The 20,192-nt window shown below is 37.9% G+C and overlaps 2 protein-coding genes across 4 annotated transcripts; both read right to left on the bottom strand.

Moving 5' to 3' along the window:
* Window positions 1-495: 495 nt before the first annotated feature.
* Window positions 496-6,846, bottom strand: LOC112558345 (probable small intestine urate exporter). 3 transcript variants are annotated; one of them, XM_025228795.1, is made up of 12 exons: window positions 6,653-6,846; window positions 6,127-6,378; window positions 5,400-5,636; window positions 4,764-4,851; window positions 4,349-4,444; window positions 3,929-4,059; window positions 3,439-3,591; window positions 2,990-3,117; window positions 2,349-2,498; window positions 1,789-1,879; window positions 1,032-1,284; window positions 496-943 (listed from the first exon to the last, which is right to left on the bottom strand). In XM_025228795.1, the coding sequence occupies exons 2-11, from the start codon at window positions 6,202-6,204 to the stop codon at window positions 1,081-1,083; spliced, it is 1,356 nt and encodes a 451-aa protein (XP_025084580.1). In that variant the 5' UTR covers window positions 6,205-6,378; window positions 6,653-6,846; the 3' UTR covers window positions 496-943; window positions 1,032-1,080. The 3 variants fall into 3 exon arrangements, with proteins under 3 accessions (XP_025084580.1, XP_025084581.1, XP_025084579.1); XM_025228796.1 differs by having other exon boundaries at window positions 1,032-1,248; window positions 2,349-2,493; window positions 2,985-3,117; XM_025228794.1 differs by having other exon boundaries at window positions 2,349-2,493; window positions 2,985-3,117.
* Window positions 6,847-8,902: 2,056 nt separating this feature from the next.
* On the bottom strand, window positions 8,903-15,936 carry LOC112558258 (uncharacterized transporter slc-17.2-like). The gene is made up of 12 exons (XM_025228609.1): window positions 15,681-15,936; window positions 14,635-14,906; window positions 13,952-14,188; window positions 13,618-13,705; window positions 13,248-13,343; window positions 12,871-13,001; window positions 12,414-12,565; window positions 11,972-12,104; window positions 11,497-11,640; window positions 10,914-11,004; window positions 10,325-10,554; window positions 8,903-10,153 (listed from the first exon to the last, which is right to left on the bottom strand). Exons 1-8 carry the CDS (start codon window positions 15,739-15,741, stop codon window positions 12,095-12,097), a joined length of 1,047 nt encoding a protein of 348 aa, XP_025084394.1. The 5' UTR covers window positions 15,742-15,936; the 3' UTR covers window positions 8,903-10,153; window positions 10,325-10,554; window positions 10,914-11,004; window positions 11,497-11,640; window positions 11,972-12,094.
* Window positions 15,937-20,192: the final 4,256 nt, after the last annotated feature.

Consider the following 20,192-nt stretch of genomic DNA (forward strand, 5'->3'; position numbering starts at 1 on the left):
AACTCTTTCTCTTTGTTCCTTGCAGACATTAGTTTAGTGTAATCCTTTTTAAACTCCTCGAGAAGCACAGGGCCACAACAACACCTCGCCAGCACACCTAATGTTACTAAAATATTTTCAGTATAAAACTACCCCCATCCACCTCTCCTCTCTCTCACACACGCACAGAGATCGAGTTACAGCACAACACGACACAATACTTGCAACAGACGCTCGATTGTAAACAAAATTGATGTGAAACAGTTTAACTTTAGCTTATTTCCAGCATAACAGTTACTTTAAAATAATACAGAGAACATGACATAAAGAAATGTATTAAACGATATTTCCTAACAATTTTCTATCAAAATCAGCATGACAAAAAAAATTATGTCTATCGTGCCATTTCTTGTTTAAACAAAAGTTCTATATCGCTTGGTCAAATACTTTTTCTAGCTGTTCGAAGGCTGCCCAGGAAAAAAATCTGATCTGATACATTTGATAAAGATTTTCTGGCATCCAAACATTGTTTTCGTCGATCATAAGTCATCAAGAACATCTTTGGTATCCGTGTCCATGGATGAAGTTAAGTCCTGGAGATGTTTGTCTTGCATTTTTCTAGTTTACTATTTTTCTCCTCTTTTGCTTGCTTCTAGATGTTCCTATCCTGCAGTTATGACATCAAAATGGACAAAATCTAATGTTAACTTAATACTCATTGTTTTCCTTTCCTCAGTTCAGATGTCAGTACCTGTCACGTTTATTTGTCTTTCACCTGTACCGGTAGGGGTCAGTTCATCATCAAGACTCATCTCTCTGAGCTACATGGCGGTTATTCTGGTTACATGACTAGACGTCCTGCGAACCTGGCGTCCATCTCTTATCTTCTCGGACCACACAGGTGTCGCCGGTGTCGCTGGTTCATTTGAAGTTGTTGTCAACTCTCATATCAAAGCGCATTCTGTTGAGGAACATTCAATGAACCATTATTTCATTACTGACTGTTTCGATCCTTCTTAGCAGCGGGATGGAAAAAGTCGGAAATTCTACCTGTCTGGTTGGTCTTGGGCGAGGCAGGTGGGCCCATAGAAATACTGAAAGTCAAAGGTCAAAGGTCACTGGACGTTTCTTCTCCTCAGCATCAGTGTTGTCAGGCGGAGTGGCCCAGGGTTGGAGGTCAGAGCTGCCCAGGAGGAGGAAGGCCACGGTGCCGAGTGTAAACGAGGCTCCCAACATAATGAAGACATTACGCCACTCCTCCAGGGTTCCCTGCGGATGTGACCCACAGCCAGTGACAAAAAGTTGCTTCATAAAAATGAAATTTATAAAACATGTAAATCTTTATACATGTTTACTTTGATATTTATTCATATGTTTATGCATTCTAGTGTACGTGTGCTCCTGAGCCAGTGACAAAAAGGACAGAAATAAATTAATTACATGTTAATTTGATTAATGTTTATTTCTGTAAAAATGACTACACGTGCTCTTCTGTGGCTCTAGGAGTGTTTATTTTCCCATGATATTAAAACAAAATTTTATTTGTTTCCTTTGGTAAATGTCTGAAGTTTAATTTCTTATTGAACGATTATGTTTCTCTGGAATGGCGTGATTTTTCTCATATTCTAAAAGTAATTGTGAATTTTACTGATAATCTTTCTTTTCATTCAGAAGGCAGCAGTATGTTTTAAGTTCGGCGTGCTACTAACTTTTAACGAGTAAAGAGCTATGCTTAAACATGGAAGGTCACTACTGGACACTATGATTTTAACAGACAAAAAGGACAAAATGAAACAGATTATAACCAACCTCTGGAGTCATCAGGCCAGCAACCACAAGGCCGGGGATGACGACAACACCGGTGAGAGATGTGCACACCGCAGTGAGAAACCCAGAATATCTGATATAAAAAATAAATTTCAATTGAAAAAATTAATTTTAATTTCTCTTTTATCATTGTTTATAGAAGGTTGGGGAAGGTAAGGCAGCAAGGGAGAGGAGATAGGCACCGACATCACATAAAAGCTGGCCTCGAGAAAAGTCAGGTCTCTGACATCAACGACTTGAAAAGGTTAGGCGATGACCTTTACCTTATAATAGGATTTATTTTTAATTAAAAAAAATAAGTAATACTTTTATTTTTCCATAATGAGCACTAACGGTTACTTAACCCCGCACTGAACACACTATATATTCTGGCAAATGATTAATTGAAGGAATGAAATTAAGAAAAATAGAGAAAGAAAATCAAAAGATAAACCGTAATAACAGAAACTGTTATCTGTAAAATAACAGAAACTGTGCCCTGTGCTGTTATATATATATATGTAATGTAGATGGCGGAGACAGCATGTAGTTGAGGTCGTTACCTGGGAGCCATGTCCAAGGGCAAGATGTAAGCAGAGACAACAGGTGAACACTGACCAATCATGATTATGTTCAGAAGTGTCAAAGACACTATATTGTTCTTCAAAAATCCAAGAATCAGTAGAGGAACTGTATAACAGAAGAAACCTGCAAAAAATGCTTAAATCTTAGCCTGCAATTTCATTTTCTGATGACTATTGTACTCTTAATTGTACTTAAAAGAACAAAAAAAAAAACAAAAAGAAAAAAACAAAACTTTTTTTACAACAAAAAAGTTATCACTTCATATATACTTCTGAATAATTTCCTTTGAGTAATGTTTAAAGATTTTTAATGAACACTGAAAATTTTGAAAATAAGTTGTTTTTCAGTCAACTGATCGTCTGGTGTAAAGGAAATGGAGAATGAACTAACAAGTTGGGCTTAGATGATAGATATCAATAAGCTAATTCAACTCAAAAGGTTTTGTTTCAAAAGAAGTTTTTTTCAGCACATTTAAGCTACACCTCTTGCCTGTTGAGTTTGTAAACTATATGATTTCAGTCTGAAATTGTACACGAAATGTCTCACAAAATAATTATCTACCATTTATATCCAACGTGTTGGTTCACTTGTCTTTCTTCACCTTTAATATTTACCTGAGCACTGGACGACCTTTCGGATCGTAATCTTGGCAAGATGTGTTCGTGAAAACAGAGAGTTGGACAAGAAGTTGAACACCACGATTCCCAGAATTCGAGAGACATGGATGGCAGATGTAATAAGACCGACCTTTAAGACAGATTGTGGTAAGAAACTGAGCTTTGTTTTCTGTTCCAAGAGGACTTTAAACTATGTCATGTATTTTTAAGGCCCATGACAGAGTAAAAACATTAAAGTGAACCTGGAACCAATACAAATAATGAGAAGTTGAAAAATTACAAAACTCAGCATGCGGTATTACATAAAAATTAGGTATTTCCAAAAAATATGTTTTTATTTCTAGGTCTATTACAACTTATCACATTAACGTTTAAGTAACACTGTCAAAGATGGTTTGCTAATGACATCTATACACCTTGCGACAAAAGAAAAGCCATGACAAAGCCTCACCTGCTCAGAACTGAATTGAAAAGCAGAGGAGATATACTTGGGTAAATAGGAAGCGAAAATGATAATATTAGATGCATGGGCCGTCATCAGAATGAGATATCCCCACACTGGTTTCGATCTGGCGATGCTTAGGTAAGGAGGGGCTGTTTTCTCCTGAAAAACAATCATCAATATCGTGCATTGTCATAAATTCTTAATATCACAACCAGGCTTCTAACACAAATGTATAATCTTACCCACCTGCATATTCTTTCTTTGAAAAAGTAAAAGCTTATATTTTAACTTGTTGACACCCTCTTCAGTAATTGGCTGTCTATGCTCGCGTTCAATCATTTCTCAATACAACATAGAGATTGGAATAGATAACGAACAGGTAACTGACCATTCAATGTTCACACCTGTGTGAGTGAGAGAGAGAGAGATAGGTGGGGTGGGGCTGTACCAGCACACCATCCAAATCACAGAATATGGTGAAAACTAATTGTGTTACCTGGTTGACTTCCATAGCAAACCTCGTTCGAATGATGTAGGTTTTCTCCTCTTCAGATATGAAAGGATGATCTTCTGGCCTCTCTGTTGCGCATACATGCCATACGACACACCACACAATGGCAATGGCTCCTACATTGTTAATCGTATTTTTGAGAATGTAAACTAATTTGATCACAGGTTTCATCACAAAAAAATACCAAGTTATGTGAGGATGTTATTTACATCTATGGACGTCATATAACATCGACTGACATATCTACAATGAAATTATAATCAAATGAAATCGTTTCAAAATACACCATGTGTGTTCTGTTATGCAACAGTAATAAATTCTTTCTAACACTCAGTCAAATCGGGTTTTATATGTTTGTAGGTCGTGACCTTAACGAAAGGAATATAATTATCGTGGAAATCTTACCATGCAGGTAGAAGATGAAAGGCCATCCGTTGGCGATGGGAATAGAGCACATGTATCCAGTGGGTCCTGCCACTAAAATCTCTCCTACATTTATTCCTGTGAAAAGTAAAATGTCCTTTTTGTATGCATGCATTGTATTAACAAAAACATTTTCAATTTATGTTCTATGATTTCTACTTATATCGTGCATTGAAGGAATTTTCTTTTTCTTATCAGAACCTACAAAATAATTTGTTAATACACATGACAGGTATCTAGCACAGTACGGTTTCATAAGGGATGAATGTAAGAAAAGTAATCGTGTGTTATGTTATAAATTTCTACCAGGAATCAATCTTAATAGTAAATGAAAAGTTTATATTGTTATGTTGGGGTTAGGCTTGAACACAAGGATTGTATAAAACTTAATAATTACCAGCGTACGCAAGAGATGCCATAGCAACCTTCTCAGACTCCGGAGCCCACCAGGAGAACAAGTCTGTTAGAAGTGCGAGCACTATACCCTTGACAAACATTTACGAGGCTGCATGAATAAACCTCACCTTGTCACAGTCCTGACACTTTCTGTCATTCTTATTATTTTATTAGCTTGTTGTATACCGGCTAAAATACTGCGTAAAAGTACATGAACACATGGACTGTATAATTTTCCTAAAAGATTAATTTATGTCCAGCATGAGATGAACTGGTACACTGCACAACATTTTATAAATATTTTAATTAGTAATTTGGTTCCCTTCCCGTACTTTGCTAAGGTAGTAAAATGAAGGAAAGGATTCTTGATTTAAAAAAGTCATGCTAACATACGATAACCGGTCGGAGGAGTTCCATTTTTACACACATCTAATAAAAACTAAAATAAAAATTTTAGGCTGACCGTACCAGTAACATGTATTTCTTATTACTGGTCTGCGCAGAGAGCGTGATATAAGTTGTTGTTGTTGTTGTTGTTGTTGTTGTTGTTGTTGTTGTTGTTGTTGTTTTCGGCAAACTGACAGACAGACACAGACTACAAGTATATCAGATGAGAGAGAGACAGAGAGCAGCATACCACACATGGCCCTACAAGGACGCGGAGGACGATGAGAAAGTAGGGCGATATTCTGGCAGCAAGAGGGTTGAGTACAGTTAACACTCCAGATAACGAGATGATGGTGGTCATGACCCGCTTGGATCCCATGTAACGACAGAGAGCATCGGTGAACATCGGAGCGAGAAAATGGATGAACCCTCCAGACGACACGACAAGACTTTGAATGGAGCTATCCCAGTCGAACTCTCTAGAAACCTGCAAGTTGACACAGTGTCTTTCATGTCATTATTCTAGAAGAGCCTCTATTAGAGGTAAAATTGTATTTTAAAATTTTAATCGTGTAGAGATATTTGTCAGGAAAGAGACATCTTTAACAGAAGAAATAGGTGACAATGCCCACGGAAGGAAAACAGAAGGGCAACAGCACTGGTCGAAACTTGTTTCAATTTAGATTGTACCTACGTTTTATTCGAATAACTGTATTACAAAACATTTGATGTAGTGGTGTGTTTTCTGTTCATTATTTTATATTAGCCAGCTAATTTGTTTTCTCTGTGTTGCCTAAACACAGTCCATTCTCTAAACTTGTACACGAGCTGGCGCAAATTTTTTATTCAAACTTCAGTGGAAATTCTTCTTCGCGAACACGTGACCACTTTGTGCAGTGAATTAAAAGCAGTGATGATAAAAATCATATTAACAATAACTAAGTGAATCAATAGTAAGATTGAAATAGTTGTCTTACATTTCTCAAAGATATTTTTCCATCAGAAAGCTCTTGGAGAAGAACTGTTCCCCAGGTCTTCTGACACTTGAGAAACATTGGAAGACTGTTCGCTCATCATGCACACAATGGCTAGGGAGATATTCATTCTGAGGACAACCGCGATGGCACTTCCGATGTGAAGAAGCAGAGTGACTCGATAGCGCCACGAGGTCGTCCTGCAGCACAAAGTCTTGGAGCAAGTGGACACAGTGGACATCTGTCCGGAGTCCCCTGCAAAATAAACCCAGTCAATCGGCGAAATGTGTGGGATGGACACATTTAGTTGCTGAAGACAGATTCTAGAAAAAATGTGCTTCCTAAATGTTGTTTATACTCCTTGTTCCCACTCAGGAGCGTCCGTTTTCATGTAAAAAGTTTTAATTGATCCATGCTGGTCTCTTTGTTTTTCTATTTTTAGTTGCGGTATGATGTCATTTCGCGGGGTCACGGGGTTACAGTCCGTGTACCGCATTGTCGGGTACAGGAGAAACAAATATTTACTCACCTGGCTGTGTGTGAGAAGACTGGTTATCGTCTGGTTCTCTTCCTGGCATCTTAAGACTTCTTTGGCTTTGCAATAACAGTCTAGACACGTATTAATAACTTATTTTATTCTCTCCTTCTCCTTTTAACTCTCTGGGCAAAGTAATTTCTCAGTCTCTAATGTTGAGAACTTTACTTAGTACTCCTTTGACAGATACTACTATAATGTTTGCAAACAATTCCTCAGCATGCATATTAAAGAAGTCGTGATATGTTTTAACATTGTACATGCAGCTTTATATTCCGTGAGGTAGTTATTTTTATGAGGGTCACCGAGCTGATTAACCCATACGCGGTCGTTTCGCCCCTGACCCAAAATAAATAAATAAAAACTTTTATACACGCTTTTATTTCAAAGTCATTAAAAAAGTAAATAATGTTTTTCCTAAGTTTTAGGATTTTCTTCAATACATATAACTGTTTTAAATATATGTACTTTGACATATCAAAGGGATCCCAGAGTGTTCCAAGTTCCAAGAGTGCCCATCACACTTTTCTATCTTAAGGTACATGTGTTTAAAAAAGTTTTTTAAAGAAATAATCAGACAAGACCCAGCAAGGACATTAAAACACAGCACATATCTTTTTTTTTTTTTTTATTGAATTCGAGAGCGAATGGGAAGCCAGTGCAAAAAAATGAAGGAGAGGAGTAGTGTGGTCCCGTTTCCTGCCTCTAAGCACCAGACGAGCAGCAGACTTCTGTATTTTCTGCAGTTTGTGGATGAGGTATTGGAGGCTGACTGCAAGCAAGTAAGCAAGTAGATAAAGAACAAACACACAGACACGAGTAGAGAGAACGCATACAGAGAATGTGATGGATGGCGCTGATCTTACGTAAGATGGTAACTGGTCAAACTTTCTTACCTTTAGGACGATGGGAAGAAGTTAAAAAATCGATTACAAAACCTGAAGCAGATAGATAACAAAAAAAAAATAGTGATTTAATTGAAATATCAAAAGTGTGTAAGAATAACAGTAAAACGGTTTTTCGAAGATAATCCGTTCCAAGACGATCAGCGAAATCCGAAACTGACGAAAACCACTGCAATTATTTTCATATGAATTAATATAAATCCAAATTATTCCGTTTTGGCTACTCTAAAATACATACCAAAAACATATTTTCTAGAGTATAAATATGCAGTGTTATATACTAAAAAAGAAGAAACTAATATTAAATTAAAAAAATGAACATGTACCACATGTTACTTATGCATTAGTTCAAAAATTTGTAATCACTGTCAATTCAGACATCAACCTATCTTTGTACATAGTTTTTCTTTTTTTGCAGTAATGCCTTTTGTTTTGTAATAATGTAGTGTTTCTTCTGCTTGGATCGAGAGCTACATTCTAAAAAAGCATAGTGATTGCTTATTATGTTACCCTCATAATAAAGATTTGTCCTTTGTGTATGTGTGTGTTCCAAGGCGACTGAAAGCTAGTCAAAGGCGCTTTTAGTAGAGCTCGGAGTTTGTTTGTTTGTTGGCGAGTATCTCGAGAACAGAAATGAGATATTCATCCAGATTTGACAAAAGAGCATATTGTATTGAGTTTATCTAGTTATTACAAACACAATTTGAATAAACTTGTCTTTGGAACAAGATTCAAGAACAGGGAGACTACCTCGAAATGACGGGAATAATCGAACCTTGACCTTCAATATAAATCTAACAAATTTCAGTATAGTTAGAAAGAGTTGCGAACTTTTTCTGGCACTCTTATCAAAGACGATGAAAACGAAAAATTTTTTTTATTAAATTACTCTCTTTGACTACATAGATTTCATCAATTATTGTGACTTTCAGCCAGTCATATTTTTCTTTAAAATGGGATCACTTTGCACTTTAATTGGACTTACTACCAATGATGTAATTAGAATTTTATTTCCCAGGAAAAAAATAGAGTACTTTATTGAGCTTTGATTTAGCAAGAAATAACAATAGCCTATTTTCTAGGCGACATGATGTCCCCTGACTAACAAAGCTTTGGTCCCAAGAAAAAGTTTGAGTGTTTTCTATTCAGCATTGTCGGTATCTATGTCCTACCTGCTTGATCACTGAACATTTTCTTTAACCAGACGATCCTTTGACCGACCGACGAACGATCTGATTTTTAAAATATTTATGTTTAATGAATACATCATCAAAGGAAGTGATTCAACAACTGATATAGTGTAAATAAAGTGATAAAGCTATTTCAGCCTTGAAAAGTATAAAGAATGCATTGAAACAAAACGCAAGCTTTTTCATGGTTTTTTTCTTTTTATAAAAAAAAGTCTGTCACATCTGTCTTAATCAACCAACGAATTTTATTAAAAGACAAATACAATGAGGCGTGAGATAATGTCCCCTTCCCCTACCTATACAATAAATAATAGTCGTATCTGTGACATGATATATCCCTGAAAAGAAACTAAATGCACGAATAATATAATACATCATACAATGCAAAGTTCAAAGTATGATACATGACCAGCACAAAAATATCAGCTGTCTGTAAATCACATTTTACCAAAGGAAGCACAGAAAAGGTGTTGGAAGCTTCTGCTTAAAGAATGTGAGTGCGCAGAGTGTGGACAGAGGTGGTTGTATCTCCTTTACAGACATTCATGATTCACTCTATTTAATTTACATCTGATTTCAGCATTATGGTTCAGTTCTAGGCAGTGCTTTGTATTTCAATAATGAATTCGTTAATTTAGTAATATAGGAAAATATTTCAAACATTTTTACCCATTTATTTTTGGTGTCCGCGTTTAAAATTTTGATAAGAATCATAGAAAGAAACTTCATTTCTGTTTTTCTCCTTTAAATAAAATTTTGCCAACATTATCACATTTCCTTTTTAAGATGTACATATTGCATTTTTTTTTTAAATGTCATAAATTTGGAAACGTGCACAGAGCATTAAAAAAGGACCTTATGAAGCCTTTAAAAATAGCTAAGTAGCAGTAGGCACACTAACTTTGCATTATGACATAACTACGAGTATATATTTCTTGGTCAATAAAGGACAACCTGGTGGCTCCAAAGTCGATAGTGTTCCTAATATTTTGCGTCCATAGATAAAGTACGAGGTGCTTGCATAGATGTCTTGCGTCCTTTATTCCTCTACACTCTTTCTCCTGCTCTTTTGCCTTGTTTTCCACTTGTTCCTCTCCTGCAGTGACCACTTCAGGATCGGATAAAATCCAGGGTTGACGTAGTCATTGCTGTTGACATCCTTGTCGTTGACATCAGTACGTGTCACGTGGAAGGAGTTTGAATGATTGTCAATTTGATAAGGAGCCGTGGTCGATACTTCATCAAAACGTAACTCCTCGAGCTCAGTGACGGTTATTCCGGTTACGTCATTGGACACCGCACGAGCCTGACGTCCATCTGTCCTACTGGGCCACAGAGAGATGTCGCGGGTGAAGCTGGCACTCTGGAAGTTGTAGTCAACGCCCGCATCAAAGCGAAACCTGTTGAATGAAAGTCAAGAAGTTTGGATTTGAGGATTTTAATAAAGAAACTTCAGTCCATGCCAAAAGCACTACATGTTAATGGAGGTAAAATTGATAGACATAAAATCTCCACATTAGTCACGTGAGATGTTAATCGTGTCCTGCAATGGCAAGGACAGGAAACTATACCTGGTCTGATTGATCTTAGGCGAGAGTGGTGGGCCCGAAGACATAATGGTCATCCTGCGATTTATAAGTTCAGAGGTCACTGGACGTCTCTCCTCCTCGGCTGCAGTGCTGCCTGGGGGCACGGCCCAGGGCTGGAGGTCAGACTTGCCCAGAAACAGGAAAGTTACAGCCCCGAACACAAACGAGGCTCCAATGAAGATAAACACGTTACGCCACTCCTCGAGAGTTCCCTTAAACAAAGAGATCAGAGACAAGGGACTGCACGAGTGAACGATGTAGTTTATGATTATGTAGCTTCGCGTTCGACTGCGTGTTTTCTTGTGCATCGACACTATTATTTTTCTCCTATAAAATTTAAAAAATATTATTTTCAATGGCTTTCGTTCTTATTGATGTCTCTTTCATAATTGTTTCAGCGAATCTTTATTTCTGTTTCGATAAAAATCTCTTTTTTTTTTTCTCTCTCTCTTTCTTCCAAACATGCGAGAAGAATTGAAATAGGTAAGTTGCTGCTGATGTTATAACGTTCACAGAGAGAGAGAGAGAGAGACAGAGAGAGACAGAGAGAAAATATACAAGCATGACAAACCTCTGGGGTCATGAGGCCTACAATGATAGGACCTGGGATACCGATTATACCTCCCACAGACATGAACACCGCAGAGAGAAACCCAGCATATCTGAGGAATAAAAATTCTTGGCTTTAAATTCTCGATTTAAAATATTCCACTTTTAATAATAAAAAATAAAAAATACATATTTATATACTGATGTGTACAGGCAGCCTTTCTTCGCTAAACACAGGTGACAGTTTATGAGTGAGAATACAAGAAGTCCTTGCGCGAATGAAAGTTAAACTTCAGTTTTTACAGCTATAGATATGGAACTGTAGTATATTTCAGTTATTGAATATATTTCTTCGTTTAGTGGCTACATCCCTAATCCCTACACATCTTCGTCTGCAGAATGACAATACCCTCAGTTCTTGTTATCTAATTCATCTTTGCCATTGTCTTTTATTAGTCATCAGTACTGCTGTTATCCTTCGTATGGTGTCCATGTCTTGTTCTAGTGCTCGTTCTACATAAAACATATATATATATATCTAACATTGTGTTCAAAGCAGCATGTGCTATTGTCTGTCTGTATATTGATGGTGTGGTGGTCGTTACCTGGGAGCCAGATCCAACGGCAAAATGAAGCCAGCGACCATAGAACAACTCTGACCCATCATTATGTGTTGAGAAGCAGCAAGGCCGCTACATCATTTGTCAAGAATCCCAGTATCATTAGACAACCCCCACACAAGAAGAACCCTGAAAATATATTAAGTTGAAATGGATTGAATTTGTATTGGTTTTAAAGAAAGTACTTTCACCCTCGTTTACTTTTAATGACACGAGTTTGTTTATCGTAAGCCATTCACCTGGTTATCAGTCGTCATTTGTTAACGAACCTTGGGAAGGATCTTCTTTTCCTCATGAAGAATAATCTCATCCCTATTTTAATGCCCTTTTTTGTTTACTTTTGTGTGTTTGTTGCTTTTCCTCGTGTGACTACATATGCGTGTGTGTGTGTAGTTTGGGGAGGAAAGGTACTCAGGTGTATCATAAATATTGACAGACACCATCAAATATCATAGCTTACCTGAGCACTGCACCACTTTACGGATTGTAGTCTTGGTAAGATGTGTTCTTGAAAACAGAGAGTTTGACAAGAAGTTGAAGACGACGATTCCAAGAATGCGAGACACGTAGCTGACAGATGTTATCAGACCGACCTTCAGACAGACGAAGGTAGGAAAGCGAGCAGTTAGTTTTCATTTCCACATACCTTTTATTTTAAGTCTTAGTGAAGAGGAATAAAAATGAAGCTTCAACCCCCTGAGAGCACTAATATGTTTCAATTATTTTACATTAGCTCGATGTGTGCCACTATTTCATCTGTGAACACTTGTGAATTAAGTTCCATCCCTTAAAAGTGAGCGAGTGCTCAGCAAAAATCTTTGTAGATGATAAATTGTCAAATATAGTTTTATATAGTAATATTTTTATCAATGCAAACTATAGATTAGACAACGAAACCTCACCTGCTCGAGTTAAACTCAAAAACTGTGGCGATGTATTTTGGCATATAAGAAAAGATAATCATGGTAGCGAAGGAATGCGATATCATCACAAGAAGAAATGCCCACACTGGCTTTGATGTGACTATGGCTAGATAAGGTGGTGCAGTTGTCTTCCTGAAAAATATATTAAATATATCATAAAAATGTGTGATTTAATGCTAATGCGATTATGGAAATTCTTTAGAGTCCACCCACCCACCCACCTCATACACAGATTTTTCACCACCTCTGCTCTCTCTCTATTATTTTATTCTACTTCTTCCTCCCTCATTTCCATGCAGGACAATTCTAGTGTCAATGTCTTCTGTATTCGTGCGTGCGATTTTATTAAAAGAGAGAGACAGAGAGGAAAAGAGAAAGAGGTGCTAGAAGATGCAGGGTGTAGTGTATTTCTAGCTTTGTGAAAACTGATTGTTACCTGGCTGACATCCATAGCAAGCCTCGTTCTAATGATGTACGTTTTCTCCTCTTCAGATATAAAAGGATGATCTTCCGGCTTTTCGGATGCACAAAAATGCCATACGACACACCACAGAATGGTGAAGGCTCCTGCAAAGATGTATTTCAAAGACAGGAAAAAAAAGGCAAAGAAAATTTCCTAAGAAAACTACACACAAACAATCAAAAAAAAAATTTTTTCTACAATTTTATTTGGTGTAAAGATTCTTTTCCCTTATTTCAGCCATCATAAAGGCTGCTTTCCTACCATTCTTTCAGATGTCATGTTTTATGTTTTTGGCCATAGTCTTCTCGAAATGAAGTGAAGGATAGAGTCACCATCATCATAAATCTTACCATGCACGTAGAAGATGAAGGGCCAGCCATTGGCAATAGGAATGGAGCACATGTAGCCAGATGGCGCCCCGACTAAAATATTTCCTACGTTTATTCCTGAAAAAATAATCACTTGTACTTCTTGTGTTATGTTTTTCGCATTGCATGTTTTATTTAAATTCACATTCTCTAATTATTGCTTTCATAATGCGTTGTTTTTTTCACAAGTAAAACTTATAAACAAAGTACGAGGAGCAGTCAAAATTAGTTCTGTAGAAATATCAACAAAACAAAGCAAAACGCAAAGGTAAAATAACAAACTTAGTTTAAAATATATTTTTAACTTTTCATCTGTCAGCTACTGACCTTACATAAATTTATTTATAATTACCAGCGTAAGTAAGTGATGCTATTGTGACTTTCTCCGACTCCGGAGACCACCATGAGAAGAATCCTGTTGACACTGGGAGCACTAAGCCCTTTACAAATGACAATAAATTATTACACTCAAACATAATTACTTTGGAGAGGCAGAATAGCCGTTTGTTCCATTGTTGCTATGAGAATGATATTTTATCATTTTATCTCAGTCATTTTTGTTGCTTTTTACTTTCAATTTATTTTTCAAGTACAAATATTCCCTAGAAATTTCACAAGAAATATCGTAAAAAGGTACAAAATACTCTTTCTTTTGCGCAGTATCGTTGGTAGATAGATAGACCTACCCCAGCTGCCCCTATGAAAACGCGGAGGACGATGAGAAAGTAAGGCGACATTCCGGCGGCAAGAGGGTTGAGTATAGTTAACACTCCTGCTAACAAGGTGAAGCTAGTCATCACCAGTTTGGATCCCATGAGACGACAGAGAGGATCGGCGAATATCGGAAAGAGAAAACTGATGAACCCTCCAGACGAAAAAATTAGACCTTGAATCGAGCTATCCCAGTCAAATTCTGCAGAAACCTGCACATGGACATCATGTACATCGATGTACTGTCATTTGTCACATCGGGTTTCATGTTACAAGCGATGATTGATACCCACGATGGTCAATAAAACTATCTACATCTTAGTCACATATCACAACTGCACAAGGACTAAATGATGTCTAAAGAGAAGCATCACCATCGCACGTTGTTAAGATTTGGAATATTTGATAATTAGAGTTGTTGACTAAATGAGTAACCTTCTGGACGTTCATTAAGTGTTAGTTTTTCTTCAACAATCATCGTAAAAAGCTATCAAATATTACACCATATTTTTAACACAATTAAATTATTCAAAGCCTCCAAAGAAGAAGAAGAAAACTGAAGAAACGATCGAGAAAATGTCCAGCTGACTGAGTGTAGTGTCTGTGATACTTCATTTGGTACAGGGATTGATCGAAAGGCTGTTAATATTTAACTGACAGCCGTCACTGAGGTGTTCCCGCCAGCAGAGTCTGGAGAAGAACTGTTCGCCAAGTCATCTGACCCTTGGGAACCGTCGGTTGAACCGTTGGAAAGCGTGTGGCGCGTCATGCACACGAGCGCCAAGGAGATGTTCATCCTGAGGAGAATGACGATGGCACTGGCGAGGTGAAGCATCAGAGCCATTCGATAACGCCACGAGGTGGCCCTGTGGCACACAGTCTTGGAGGCCATGGACAGGGTGGACAGGACAGACATCTGTCTGGACGTCCCTGCAATGTTGATGGGATAGTAAGTTGTCTGAAAAAATTCTGACAATGTGTGTGTGTGAGAGAGAGAGAGAGAAGGATATATATAAAGAGAGAAAGAAAATGTACTTGCGTGTGTGAGTGCGTGTATTAGCGTTTGTCAACGTGTTTGCTAATTTCAACAAACCTTCTTTACACTAACGCCTTAGTCAAGCTTTTTCCCTGAGTAAAAGATAGAAAATATGTCCGATCACGTGTGGAAACTGGTTTTCGTGTCATTGTATACTTCTCCGGTTCTCAAAAAAAAAAAAAAAAAAAAAAAAATACATTCTAAGTATGATAAAAGAAAACAAAGTGTTCTAATAGGCTCTTCTTTCACCATCGTTGAAACACTTACATAAAAATATCAATTAGCATTTACCTTACCGATTTGCTTTTGACACCTGGAAAATTATCAACCAGAAAACTTATTTTTATTCTACAGACTGTTTGTATTTAGGGAGGCAGACCTTGCCATCCATTCAACACAGACCAATGCTGAACTATTAGTGTGTTTTAATTTTGATATTACTTTGAATTTAAAATGCACAAGGAAACAGTTTAGAAGCGTATTGCTTATGTGCCTTTGATAATCACATTATATTTTCAAGTCATTTTCTTCTATTTTTAATTTGTTAGAATTAAAACCAAAACATCACCTAAAAAAAAGATAAAGATAAAAGATAAAGATAACGGGAAGCTATAGCTTCAATGCACAACCTGAGGTAGTGAGACAGGAGGAAGAAAATATTTGCTCACCTGGTTTTTGCTTTGGAGGAGACTGGCCATCGTCGGATTCCTTCACTTGAGTCCGCGACATTTTACTTGACAAACTTTGCGAGGAAAAATCTAGAAACGGTTTAGTTCTTTTCTCGCTGTCTTTTATACTGTGTTGATTAAGGCTATTTATGTTATCTAAACATGTTTGTACATATGTCCCCTTGATTTCAATTATTCAGCAACCTTCAGGAAAGTCGTTACAACTGTCACCTGCTTTATCACATGTTTGCACTCAAGGTAGTCTACCTATATATACGAGCGCTTGTATATTTGAAGTAGGAGTGGTTTTAACTTTATACACGGCTTGACTTGACCCACATGATGTAGCAACTTTCTAAGTTAGTAGATTATGCACACTCGTGCTCACGAGTTTCTTTGCTAATTTCATGCACATGTGAATATGGCATGACAGAAATCAAGCCTATAGTCGACAACGATAAGACGTGAGCTGCGAGTTGGTTTTTTTCTGATGATGATGATGATGATACTACTTCCCCAAATATGGGTGAATATCTCCATCCCTCAGTTTTCTACACTGACATCTTTTTTTACAAACATCTTGTTTAGAAGTGAGAACATGGGGAAGGCTGTGCCAACGAGAGGCAGGAATACATGTCAATAAAGCATATCATGAAGTCAATGTTTTCACCTGTCGAACCCTGACCTCTGTCTTTGCGTGTTTGTAGTCGTGTGTCTTCAGTTCACCCTAAAGTTAGTCACTCAGATTTTACAAAATTAGTCTCTAGCACTGAATTTCACCAGAAAAAGGGTGGTACACAACTATAAACTATAGTCTTTTTAACTAGTTGTTATGTGAGACATTTCTGATTCAAACAGAAAAAAATCTAAAACAAAAGTAAGTAACAATAAGAACAATGCCTTTATTTGGCAAGTGACATGGCATGAGGAATATGTCCGGACGACCTCCACTACTCGACAACACACACCCACACTGGCCGACTTTGTAAATTACTTTCCCAGTATATAATAATATGCTTTCAATTCAATTGTCAACATCCACATTTCGGAGGAACCCTCCGCTTCAAACTTTGGAAGCTATGAAACCTGTTCTGGCGCTAATTCAACAACTTTTAAACACTATGAATGGCTGCATAAAATTAATTGCGACAGTTAAAATAACTCAAGGCCTAAAGCTGATGACATTAATATGATCAATTTTCTGTCAATCCTTTGACTAAAACCTATTAATTACCAAGAGAAATCATGTCATCTACCTGTATAGTGTTATGGACAGACATCTAATCTTTACTGAAATACTGAAGCATGACTCCGAGGACGAGTTTAACATCCCTGCCACTAACAGACAGAATGAGGATGTAATACAACAATTTAGAACCAACATGTTTCTGTGCCCGCCTCTCTTTCAGCGCGGGGGACGCCCCGGTGTGTGACGTCATAGTCCAGGCTATTTTTACCCGGTTGGCGGGGAAAGGTCACGGCCTTTTGTTGCTGGGATTTACAGGCTGCACGTGTGGGTGACGTCCCCCGCACGGTGCGTAGCTCGGGGTTTGAACCCACCGCGATCAGCAGGAGGGTGAGTCAGCAAGGGTCCATCGTGAAGTGAGATCGGGAGGGGGAGGATTACCTGTCGGATGTTAATCACAGATGAAAAGCTCCCGACTGTTTCCAGGGATACAACCATGGTGTTAATAATCGCTGAATTCTTCTGATCTGATCAGTCCTGCACCTTTGGCTAAGACAAATACTACGCCTCCTTCTCTCTCCAAAAGTGAACCATTTATAAACAAAAATATTGCACGTTAAGCTCAGTTCTCTTTTTTAACTGAAACTTTAAAACATAAACTTAGGCAGGCTTACATATTACCAATAAATGTTTGTCGTGCTCTGCCTCGGGACGGACATTCCCCAGCACACATGCAGCCAAAACATTTAGCAGTCATACGGAAAGTCAGGTGACAATGCCAATCGATTTGTAAAGAAACTTTTTAATGACAAATTAACACGTACAGCGTGTGAAATTCCTTACTTTCACACTAAAGCAGATTTTTACCCCTTGCCCTACCTACAGACCACACCTAGCGTCTCTGTCACGTGATAAACACTAGCGGACTGTAACGATTCACTTTGCGAGATGGAATGTTTGGCAGAAGGTCTTGTTTTTGATAGAACTTTTAGCATCCGGACCACCTGATTACTGTGCCGAGCTTTCTAGTGCCACCTCTCCATCTCCCCCACTCAGGTAGTATCCCTGCAAGATAAAAAGTGTTTAAATTATGTTATCATTGAAAATACAGGCTGTCTGTGGTTTATGGTCTTCGCGGTTCGAGGCTTCGGTAGTTATGTTGTCTGCAATCAAAGGTTTTCTCGATACAGATGTAAACAATTAAATCTATAAAAGGAAGAAAAAAATTGTAAGTCTCTTACCTTTAAATTAATTATTTTAATGTGTCTGTTTTTGTTATCTTTAACAAGATGCATCAGGATGTAACTTTTACTACACAAACATATCACACAGGAAAGTTAAAGAATGGACGAGACTGAGTCTTCTATCTGCACTTACACGGATTGATGTCTTTATTCATTTTTTTTCTAGATATCTCGATCTGATTGTGCAAGGAAGACCGTCTCCGACACAAACGCCGACACGCACCGCTGACCCTCCCGCATTTCCTTTCCACGCAGCGAATAAGAAGACTAGCACCACCAGGGCTGCAAGGCTTTGTGTCTATTGTATTTGTTTTTGCAATTTTGTATTCAGGTGTAGTTTGTACTTGTTTTTCTGAGGTGACCTACGCACAAGATATTTTTGGCCGCCATAATTCGGTCACAGAATTGATACGGCAAAAAGTTTGAGATTTATGGACATTTTTATTTTACTGACACATAATTTATAGGTGTTTAATGTGCAGGAATGACATCTTTTAATGGAAAATGTATATTTCCTTACCTTGTGTTTAAAAGAATGGATCGATCCATGAGGCGATCGTGTGCGTGTCGTAGGTTCGTTGCGAAAGTTGCTGATCTGTGACCTACGATATATTTATTATTATTTATGTTGCTAGTAAAACCAATCAGTCGTGAGACCTCAACTTCATGCGAATAAGAGTTCATAAGAATTTGTGGTGAAGAGTTTACTTCTTGTTTTTTATTTGTTAATGCGATTGTGAGACTACGACAGCTATTTAAGCCATCGAGTCATGAGCCCATATATATATATACTGTATATAGATTGAAATTTAATCAACAAATCCATCATGCGAATTGAATGAGATGTTTATTCGTGAAACTGTGGATAGTTTTAAATGTTTAATGTCATATCTTCTGCCGAATAGTCCATTACGCAAATTGACCGGTTACAGTCCGATAGTTTTTATCAGGCATAGTGTGGTCTGTAGGTGGGAGGGCACTTGGAAAAAAACCTGAGTGGATAAGTTTGCCAATGCCTTTGTGTGGAAGGAAGGAATGGTGTGCATAATTTCAGACCTTTACCCTCATTACCATGGTGATACCTTTGATTAGTGTCTGTGTATGGGAATTAGTCTTCTGGAACTCAGTCTTGTTGAATGGTTACCTGAGGTTTATAATCAGTGGCATATAGCTGTGTGGATCGTGTGAATTGTTCGATGAAAACAATAAAATCGAAAAATTTAAATTATTCAATGTCTTATTGCGTTTGATGTGTTTATTTACAGTGCACGTGTGTATATATATATAAATGCAAGGAGAATGTTTATATGATTTTGTTTGCTGCAGAAAGAACTCAGAATCAATTTCCCTGAAAACTATCCATCTTTCTGTCGAGAGCTCTCACACTGTGTAGTATGGTATACAGTATACAGTGTCAACTATCAGGAATTGGCTGTGCTGCCCATAATATGTACACAGCGCCATACAAACTGCTGCAGACTGTCTACCAACAGACATGGAATCAATAATATGAAAATTTATTATTACGAATGTGATGAGGAAGAGAGTTCCACTGCTCAGCAGCACAGAGGCAGGACGTCCGTTGTCCGTGTGTGGCTGTCTTTGTGGGAGGGAGGATGGAATGCAGGAGGGGAAGGTGGAGAGGTAGCACTAGAAAGCTCGGCACAGCACTTAGGTGGTCCAGATGCTAAAAGTTATAGAACAAGACAAGACCTTCCGCCGACTAGTCCATTACGCAAATTGAACCTTTACAGTCCGATAGTTTTTATCAGATAATAGTCAGGTGGTGGTGTCTGTAGGTCGGAGGGCATTTGGAAAAAATCCTGAGTGGATAAGTTTGCTATTGCTTTTGTGTGGAAGGAAGGAATGTCACAAAGTTCTTTACGGATCTTCGGGCATTGTCGCTTGACTTTCCGAAAGACTGCTGAATGTTTGGCTGCATGCGTGCTCGGGCATGTCAGTCCAGGGGCTGGGGCAATACCAAGTGGGTAAATATTATCAGGCATTGTCTGGGTAGCTTCCTACCAATGCGAGGAGGGGCTGATGGCAAGGGGGGGCATAAAGGCAGGGCTGGGGATTCTG

This window comes from Pomacea canaliculata, linkage group LG2 (assembly GCF_003073045.1).
Source record: "Pomacea canaliculata isolate SZHN2017 linkage group LG2, ASM307304v1, whole genome shotgun sequence".
Taxonomy (NCBI): Eukaryota; Metazoa; Mollusca; class Gastropoda; order Architaenioglossa; family Ampullariidae; genus Pomacea; species Pomacea canaliculata.